General features: G+C 35.5%; 1 protein-coding gene across 2 annotated transcripts; it reads right to left on the bottom strand.

Annotated features, from left to right (window-relative positions):
* Positions 1 to 2,631: 2,631 nt before the first annotated feature.
* LOC120069175 (RNA-binding (RRM/RBD/RNP motifs) family protein) lies at positions 2,632 to 9,733 on the bottom strand. Of its 2 annotated transcripts, XM_039020853.2 has the most exons (8): positions 9,439 to 9,728; positions 9,241 to 9,338; positions 6,172 to 6,223; positions 5,886 to 5,956; positions 5,387 to 5,477; positions 5,140 to 5,215; positions 4,055 to 4,133; positions 2,632 to 3,458 (listed from the first exon to the last, which is right to left on the bottom strand). In XM_039020853.2, the coding sequence occupies exons 1-8, from the start codon at positions 9,575 to 9,577 to the stop codon at positions 3,063 to 3,065; spliced, it is 1,002 nt and encodes a 333-aa protein (XP_038876781.1). In that variant the 5' UTR covers positions 9,578 to 9,728; the 3' UTR covers positions 2,632 to 3,062. The 2 variants fall into 2 exon arrangements, with proteins under 2 accessions (XP_038876781.1, XP_090166861.1); XM_090310735.1 differs by lacking the exon at positions 6,172 to 6,223 and having other exon boundaries at positions 2,913 to 3,458; positions 9,246 to 9,338; positions 9,439 to 9,733.
* Positions 9,734 to 10,112: the final 379 nt, after the last annotated feature.

Raw genomic sequence — 10,112 nt, 5'->3', positions numbered from 1 at the left:
AAGCTTACTTGGTTGTAGCTAATTAGCTCATAGACAAGCATTGCGACAGCTTCTCACCTAATAAAGAGGATTAACTCACTATACTCGTGCAACGTACACCTCTCGGTGGTTTGCTACATGCGTCATATTTCTAGGTCGCATGACTGAGTATGTGACTTGTCTTCGATACTTAACTAAACGATGAATGTAAACGATGATAAAGAAGACAAAGATGGTAAAGATGGTGCTGAAAGACCTAAGAGATGCATTGATTAAAAATGTATTAATGTCTTAAGTCAAAATGTAATACAATACAGAGATAAGAAGAGAGGTGGAGGGCTAGATGTAATCAATCTCTTGCTTTTCATCCGAAATGCGTCAAGGCTGCATGTGGTGCCATGGATGGATGGTGGGGAAGTCTCTCTCAAGCTCTATCTCCGGCGAAACTCCGATCGTCACTCGGAAGGGGTTGTGGAGATGAAGAACCCTCAAAGAATGTCTTGCTCATGCTCTCATCTGTGATCACAAGAATCTGCTTAAGGCAGAAACTCAGATGGTTTAAAGTGAAGATCCAAGGCTCTATTTATAGCGCTCAAACGCTGACAGCTTTGATACCCCATTCTGACTCACTACTGCTTCTGTCGCGGTATGGGAAATGTCAGCATCACCTTATCTTTTTGATATTCCCTAGGTATGCATTCATGCTTGTTTCTCCTGAAATGTCAACGCATTCCACCTACTTTGCGATCACTCTTCTGTCATGATTATCATTCTGTGGACGCAACATTCCATGCGACGAGCTAGACTTTATGACGATCAACGCATGCGGTCAGCCTTGCAACGGTCTGGGACCAACGCATGTGATCAATTCCTGCAATAGCTGCAAAAATAGACACTTTGATGCGGAATAATGCATGATATAGGGTTAGTGAAGATTTTCGGTGCTAGTCGACGCAAGCTCACTTTTCCATATGAATTATTTGTATTATTGACGCATATTCTGTTTATTAGCCCTCATAATTCTAAGTAAAATGCTACACTAGCTTGTATTTTTACAAGCTATCATTAGGTTTTGAAATAAAATTTCCTAGACTATTGTCACTTTAACTAATTTAAATTAAGGTTTTCTACACCTATATAACTTAAATAAATATACTTAATTACAAAATTGCATCTAATGAGCTATTATTTTACCCAAAAAACTTGTTCAGTTTACTTTATAGTCCACCTTTTAAACATCTTTTTTTTTTTTTTTTTTTTTTTTTTTTTTTTTTTTTTTTTTTTTTTTTTTAAATACTTGTGACATTGATTTAAGCATTTTTTTATATTTAGTTTAATATATAAACCTTTAGCTTTTTTGTTGGGTACAATGTCTTCAGAGGTTAGAACATCGAGAAGATTTTTGCTTTAATTGTTGAGATATGCTCGGATTAGGATGTGTGAGAACTCATTACATAAGAACTCAAATCCTCATTATTCATCTCAAAATAGACAAATTTGAATTAGCATTCGAGTTTTCAAAATTGACTATTATGATTGCATACTTAATTAGTTTTTCTCATCTTAAAAAAGATATCATTGTTATCCTGCACATGTATCGAAGACTTTATTAATTTTAAATTCAGAAAATTTTCCTTACAAGTCAAAACTTAAATTTTCAGCCCATGATTTTTCTCTCTTTTTTTTCTTTAAAGGAATATATGAGAGTTAGAATGAAGCCTTTTAAGTTATAGAAGAAATTAGTGATGTCCTAGCCATTCAGGCATGTCTTAGCAAGAGGGAATCTAGGGGAGCTAGAGGGAGGGGAAACAGGGAAGGAGAGTTGAGATTACAAAAAGTATACGAAAAAAAAATCATTAACGCAGCTAAGGATTAGCTTAAATTGAGAAACTAAGTCAAAATCAGATAATTTTTTAGGTCAACCCATCAAAATATTTGGGTTCAATCACCTAATTCATTATTGTATAATTCAAAATTGTTATACAATTCAAGCTTGATTTGATTTTCGGGAGGTAGCTGGTTGGAGAGTTTTGCCTCTTCGAAGAAGAATTAGTTTCTTAAAAAGCTTCTACGTTTCAAAGATGAACAAGGAGAAACTGCAATTCATAGTTTGTTTCTCTTGGCCTTGGCCTATTATTTTTTATGCATCCAGTACAAAGTGTGTGCCGCTATTATATCTTGATTGCAAGGAACACATTGATAGCTGAAGTATTTTGTCATTGCTTGATGACAAGCTGAGTGTAAGCAACTAATATTGCTGGTTCATTTGCCTTTTCCTTTTGCTTTCAACATCATCAATGCAATAAATTTTCATCCTTATCATATTTCGACATCTTTCAAACTTGAAACATTTTGTTTTAAGCAAGGAAGACACAATTAGTAGTGCTAGGTTTGCATCTAGAGTAGTTACGTTTTAGTTGACTTTCAAAACAGGCTTTTGTTTTGTTTTATCTTTTTCTCAAAATGATGGAGAAAAAACCAACAAAACAAAACTATTGTATACACAAAATTTAGTAACCAAAAGAATATTTGGGAGTTGAAAAGCTCAAACAGGGTCAGAGAAAACTTAAGAGGCCAAACAAAACTTTATTAAAAAAATGACCTTTCTAAAAAATTGCTTTGAAAAACCATTTTACGAGATGACACTCCAAATTCAGTTCAAAATCAACCCAAAAAATGTAAGAACCACATTACTTGATGCATGCATTTGAGTTCATTGAATGCAACTAGAGTCCTTCCATGCAACTCAACTTCAACTTTAATGCCATTTGACTTCATTTAATTTAACTCAAATTTAACTTTTATTCGTCATGCATGAAGCTCTAGTTATTTGATACAATTCCATTTTGTTGTAATTTTGGACACATGAATAAGATGACTTCATTGTGATGGACCTTTATCTATGAGATTTGTGACGCTTCCACGAGTGATCATCTCTATCATTAGAATCTCTTCTGCGAGATCGGTGCTTGTCTGAAGAGCTCCTCCGATAAAGATCCCATCACAATGAAGCCATCTTATTCATGTGTCCAAAATTACAACAAAATGGAATTGCATCAAATACACTAGAATTTGATGGACCTTTATCTATGAGATTTGTGACGCTTTCGCGAGTGATCATCTCTATCATTAGAATCTCTTCTGCGAGATCGGTGCTTGTCTGAAGAGCTCCTCCGATAAAGATCTTCCTTCTCAGCAGATCTCCTCTGATAATAGTCTTCCTTCTCAGAAAATCTCATGTGGGGGGAATAATCATCCTTGTCGTTTGAGGCCCTCCTAGATTCATGTTTCATCTTCTCGTAGTTTCCCTTGTGTGAGTGCCCCCCTCTGTAGTCATTTGAGTCCCTCATATGAGACCAATCATCTTCATCTATAGAACTATCTCTTTGATTGTATCCATCCTTCTCCGTAAGATCATTCTTATTAGAGCCTTCTTCCCGACGTAAAGAATCTGTTTCTCTTCTGGGAGGAGAAGGTACCTAAAACAAACAAGGAAATAAAAATAAATAAATATTACTTCTGGTGTAACTGTATACAGACCTCAGTTCAAGTCAAGTGATCATGTGCTGCATTACAAAATATCAAGTGGAAGAGCAGAAGAATGTCACCGTGAGAACACAAGGGTATTTGGCCCACCAACTTCAAAAATTGATGTTAAATAACTCAATTTCAATAGTAAATACAACTAAACTTTTTGCACATTTATCAAGGAACTCCATCTTCCTCTCTTTCTCTATTTTGCACATTTATTAAGAAACTCCATTTTACAACTCTACATCTCAAATAAACTTCTTACCTTGAAGATATTAACTCTAGATTTCAGAATACAACTTAGTACTCTGAAAACCCCCTAAAAGGTCATATAATATGTATGAACACCATAGACGTTCCTACTACTAAATTGCACCACAAAATATAATGTGGAAGAGCAGAATAATGGCACTGTGAAAACATATTAAGGTTCTACAATATGTATGAACATCAAAGACGTTCCTAATATTAAATTGAGACAGATTATAAAGCTTATATGTTCCTTGTTTTAACAGTTAGATCAATAATATTTGAGAAGAAATACCTGAAACCGGGACATGTATCTTCCTTCAGGAGGAGGAGTAATCCCAAGCCTTTTCAAATCATCATAAGGGATCGGACGTCTGCCAAAAGATATGGATTATGAATGAGTCGATGAATGACATAAATGCACCCAAAAGGACAACTGAATAGTCTGATTAAGAAATCCATATCAAACACCTGCCCTGAATAAGCAAACAAAAGCACTAAAAATAAAAGAAGCCACCTCATCATTGAAGTACTTGCTATAAGCTTGGAAAATAACGGGAATTCACAGATTATTAATTGGGCTGGGAAATATAGAGAGGTATCGTATCCCAATGTCAAACGAACAGGGATTACTTTTCTAACCTAGCAACTTGAGATGCAACCATTGGCAGCGGTACTTAACTAGCTCCACAATGATGAGTTTTGGCAGTATTTATCAAGAACTTCTGATTTCCACGAAACTTGCTGATAACGATGGCCATTGTCTAATATCAAAGAAATTGAGAGTTCGGTGTTGAAAACTATGCAACAAAGAATTTGAAATTACTTGCAAATTGACTTTAACAATTCCCTGTAGAAACTGAATCTCTTTGGACTGGAAATGCTATAATTGTTCCCTACAAGGTCTATAAGACAATAAAAGGAATACAAAGACTGACTAGAGTAATTATATGTCCTCTATAACTTTATTCCTGAAGGCGTAAAACAATTTTTTGAAGCAAGAAAAAAAGGCGAGGAAACAAAATTTTGGCAGGACCCATGGACTGATCACATTATCAAGACCTATGATTCAACAGGAAAACTTAGCTCAAAAGGTCAAATATTATATATATATATGTTTGAAGGGACAGAGCTGTGTCCAAGTTCATGGTGTACAACTTCCTCCTTATGGAAATACAATTAAGTGACGACATGTTGGAGGAGTGTAACGGAAGTTCAGACCAAAACCACAGCTATATGGCAAGAAAACATTCTTTGGCATAACACAAGAGAACCGAGGAAGCAGAACTGAAATCCATGCAAAAGGAAAGCAGGAGTCTAATAACCACCCCATATAGTTAATAACCAACCGGCATACACAATAAGGGAAGTAGAGCATACAATGGAGCTCGAAACGGCCTTTCTCTTCCTCCAAATCGAAGCTGTCCAGATTCCTTCTTACCCCCAAGGCCACCTCCTATTACAAATAGCACAGATAAAATCAAATAGACTTAAGTAGGGGGGTACTACAAAACTATAAGACTTCCATTTACCTAATCCCAAGGCCACCTCCTATTACAAATAGCACAGATAAAATCAAATAGACTTAAGTAGAGGGGTACTACAAAACTATAAGACTTCCATTTACCTAATCTCCGTGGAATCCATCCAGACATTAGCCGTTGTCGATTATAATCAACTACAACTTCGCAATCATCTATCATAGAATGATGAGCATCCTGATTAATAAAGGAACTTACTATTATTAATCAATATCATTCACCATCAAAACAAACTTATTAATATATTTCTCACTGAAAAATGAAATGATTGGAGGGTCTTTTTAACTAACTAATTAAAAGGACCTAGAAATTCCATGAGGGATAAGAGATAGAGTAAAGGTAGGACAAGCAACAAGAATCGCTCTACCAAGACCTTCCAGAGAATCAAACATTTAATTAAGAAAAACCTAGTAACTTAGGAAGAGAATGAAATATAACATCACATCCCACACAAGTTTGTTTACTATTAGTTACCGTACGGCAATATATATATATATATATATATATATATATATATATAAACAAAAAAACAAGAACACAAGAATAAGATCAGGTGAAATTAAAGGATTCAAGAAGTTGTACCACCTTATATGCACGTCGCATCTCTTTTTCAGTTTCATATTCAACAAACGCATAACCACGTGAAGAACCAGTTACTGCAAAATATAATGCAGATTAGGTAAGGAACATTATTGTCTCTTCCATCTGTTGAACCTCTAGGAACAGAGTAATCTATTGAACGTAAAACATATTTATAGTATGAATATCCCAAATATTGAACTATGACTTGAATTTTTGGGCACCTAATCACTAATTAGGAAACCCTTTAAGCCAAATAAAAGATAAAATGAGAAGTAGATAAGGTAATCACCAATGTGTCTGACTAAGCGTAGATTCTTAACCTCACCATACTTGCCCATAGCCTGAGAGATGAAATTCCTTTTTCAGCTAATGAGATGTAGAAAGGGAAATAAATAGAAAAACTGTAAAAATGAAATATCAAACACAACAGTGCAAGTAATTTAAAAAGGCAAGCAAGCTTTTGAGAATCCAGAGCTTGAGAAAGCTTCTTGTACGCCAAATCCTTTTCTAGTCAAAATTTTAGAAGGTGTAGACAAGAACTGCACAGTCTGAATGGATGCTTCTCCTCAGTCCTCTTGATGTAATCTATTATTTGCAGTTTTAGGAAATAGCTGTTAGAGCTTAATTTATGAAGCTACAAACAGTTTGCTGTTTATTTGTTAAGTCATTTGATTTTCAGTTATGCTTTTAGCTAAAGTAGCTAAATTTAGGTTTAGATTGTAAAAGGGAGATTTTTATCATTTAATAAATCCGTCACTTGGTTTACACAAAACCATAGAGAACAAAATGCTGTGAAACCTCCACCCAGAGGCAAGAACCATCTCTTCAAGAGGCAAGAAGACCCAAAAGAAAGAATATACACTCCAGGTGGATTTGAACCTTCATTCCCCAAGGACATTGAGGCAGGAAATACAAAAGCACCTTATCAAGAATCCAATTCTTTGTTAGGAAGGATTCCTTCCCCAACACACACCACAACCCAAAATGGAAACGCCTTAATCAGGCGGCCAAGTGACTTCATTGCCAACTAACCTCAAAATTTCAATACTCAAGACTACAAGATGAAGATAGACTTACGAAGTCTCAGTGGCAACCTAGAGGTAGAAGACCTTCATGGAAGGCTTCTCTGACTACATGGATATGTTGAATGAAAAGAAAGTTAAGTTGGTAAACTATAAATTAAAAGGAGGGGCATCGGTCTAGTCAGATCAGTTACAAGAGAACAGAAGAATGAGCAACAAAACATTCGACCTTGTGTCAAATAGGTACTTTTGGCCCCAGTTAAGAAAAGATAATTACAACTATCTCAAACAATACTTTGTTTTCCAAACTTCTAAAGGCAAATCCCAAAATGTCAACCTTTATACACCAGTACCTGCTCCTATATCAATTTAGGGGGGTCTTGCGATTTTTATCTTGGCTGACCTAGAACATGAAGGATATGACTCAACTTTAGTAATTATCGTTATATTCAGCAAACTGTTACATTTCCTAGCTTGTAGAAAGAACTCTGATGCAGTCTATGTCATTACTTGCGAAGCTCTTCTTTCGAGAGAAGTACAAATTCCATGGCATTCCTAAATCAATGTTTTGGATCATGATTTAAGATTTCAAAGCTATTTCTAGAGTACTTTTCAGGAGAAGATTGACACCCATCTCAAGTTGAGTACTACGAGTCACCCTCTGATGGCCAAACTATGACCATCAATTGAACCCTTGTAATCTTATTGAAGCTTGAGCGACAATCATCCTAAACAATGGGACCACAGCTTGGCACAAGAACAGTTTGCTTATTACAACACAGAATAGGTCGACAAAGGAATTGCCATTTGATGATGTTTACACTAGACTTCTACTTACTAATGATCTTGCTAACACTCCTTATTCTATTGATCTTAGTGGAGGTGTAAAGGCAATGGCTGAAGGAGTCATAAAACACTTCAAAAGGTCTAAGAGCACATCGAGAAGTTTATTCCTATCTACAAGGAGCATGTTGATCAACATAAAAAGACAAAACTTTGGCTGCAGACGGCCTTCTTATGGTCCCACCTTAGAAAACAGAGACTTTCATGGGAACCTATTCTAAACTAACAACTAAAAGCAATGGGACAGTCAATATTCCCCAAAGATTTGGTAATAATGCCTACAAGGTTGAGCTTCCTGATGACCTTAAAGTCAACTCTACTTTGAACGTGGCAAGGATGAGTAATTCGTTCTAAACAGATTTACTTTCATCTACTAAACTCATGGACGAGTTGTTTTATTCCTTTTTAGGAAATTCATGTAATCTAGTCTTTAATGTTGTAGAAAAAAGTAGTTAAAGCTTAGTTTGTAAGCTTTAACTATTGGTTGTCTACTTGATAAGTTCTTTTTTTTTTTTTTTTTTTAATTTTAAATTAAAAAAAAAAAAGTTTATTGATAAGATAGTTACAGTTTTTGGTCGTCCTTAGTTTAAATAGCTAGCTTTAGGTTATAACAGGCATGTTTTAATCATTCAATAAGTCAATTGGTTTATACCACCTCTCTTCTTAAAGAACTTCAATCTCCAAGGGTAACTCAGATGTAAATATCTTATTTTGAAGCCAAAACTCGAAGTTGACATACACTTAACCTTGAGATGGGACCTTTATAGTTACCGTGGCCACACACGACTGTTGGTTGCTGACTGTCCAGTCATCCCTATCAGACAACCACCAGCAACCCTCAAATGTTCGTTCCAACCAACAACCTTTGTCGTAAGGGCAAAATTGCCCTATCAGGGCTACTAAAGTCTCTTCTCTATCAAACTTCATCAAGGAAATAAAACTCTTCACTCCCTCCTTCCTTTATACTTTCTTTACCCCTCTACTTTCTCCATTCCCACTGGTCTGTTAATATGAGTTGGACAAAAAATCCTAAATGCTTCAAGTAACCAAACAGACCTGTCCCACCTAGGAGTTATGCTCACAACACTTCTCTTCTGGCGGAATAGTATTAGCAATCGGTTCTACGTTGCAACAATCCTTATCCTATGAAAATCCAGTCGAGGAGTTCCCTTTTTCTTTATCCTCGATTGCATCCAAAGAACAAAAAACCACAGCTCTCTCGTCTAGTTTCAATTATAGTTTTAGCTGCACCTCCAACAAATCGTGTTGCCAGTTACCTATATAACTGATAATCCTCTTCTCCCTCAGTATCCCTCTTCCTAGGCCTGCTTAAACTTTATACGAATCATCTGAGACGAAGTAAAACAGTAGAGGAATAATAACAATCAACACAAAATGGCCATTAACACCCACCATGAAATTCTCATTAATCCATCTCAGTTCTTATCAGAAATCAATAAACAACAAGAAACGGATCAACGAATGGAGAATACCCTACGAAGAGTGTCTTCGGTAGTCAAATGCGAAAGGCGACCAACGAAGAGAGTGCAATAAGGGTCACCGAAGACCTTGAGATCGCCGAGAGGGTCATCTGCCAAAAACAGACCACAGCAGTAGATTAGAATAGAAGACGGTGAAGAACATCAACAAATACAAAGTGGGAGTTGAAAGATTAGAAGGGAGAGAATTACAGAGGCCAGCAGAGGAACAGAGCAAAGCTCGGTAGACGGCGTTGTCGTGGGGAAGAATATCGGTGCCGTCGATGCTGCCGGCTTGAATGGGATGGTAGTTTTCGGCGTAGAAGACCTTGTTAACGTTGCTCCCGCTCATGGCGCAGGAAGCACACTTCTCGTCTCCCTCTATTAATGAAAATTGCCCATCAATTCATCACAGACAGAGAAATAAAAGAAAGGGCGGAAAGAATAAATAAATGAAACTCCAAATTTGGTTTCAATACTTTGGAGTTGATCCTTTCGTAAATAAATTGAATTCTGTTTTTTAATATTGTTTTCGAATTCTAGGGTACAAAAGGTACAAATTTAAGAATAATTAATACAAAGATTTTAGAGGTGAGTTAATAAAAAATAGTTTATATTCATTCTAATAGTTCCACGTAATTATAATTAGTTTAAAAAATAGTTTATATTCATTCTAATAATTCCACTTAAATATAATTAGTTTTATGATTTATATAATATTATCATACTCATTTTGAATCATTATTTAAATTTGAATTAAATTGTTCAATTAACTACAGAATACATACTTGAAGATATGAAATATAACTTTGTTTTCGTTGAATCCTTTATTTTCAAATTGCCTACCAAATAGGTCGTTATTCTTTTCTCTTAATAAAGTCTTGTAA

This window comes from Benincasa hispida, chromosome 1 (assembly GCF_027475165.1).
Source record: "Benincasa hispida cultivar pf3 chromosome 1, pf3_genome.v1.1, whole genome shotgun sequence".
Taxonomy (NCBI): domain Eukaryota; kingdom Viridiplantae; phylum Streptophyta; class Magnoliopsida; order Cucurbitales; family Cucurbitaceae; genus Benincasa; species Benincasa hispida.
Note: the sequence above shows the minus strand (reverse complement) of the source record. Positions and strands in the feature narration are given on the sequence as shown.

Bases quoted from the DNA above. Each gene is read 5' to 3' on its own strand.
- LOC120069175 (XM_039020853.2), bottom strand. From the start codon at position 9,577: ATGAGCGGGAGCAACGTTAACAAGGTCTTCTACGCCGAAAACTACCAT. The intron at 5,957-6,171 runs GTGATTACCTTA...TATATTTTGCAG, and splicing joins ACGCTTAGTCAGACACATTG to TAACTGGTTCTTCACGTGGT. The intron at 5,478-5,885 runs GTGGTACAACTT...TTTATTAATCAG, and splicing joins AGATGCGACGTGCATATAAG to GATGCTCATCATTCTATGAT.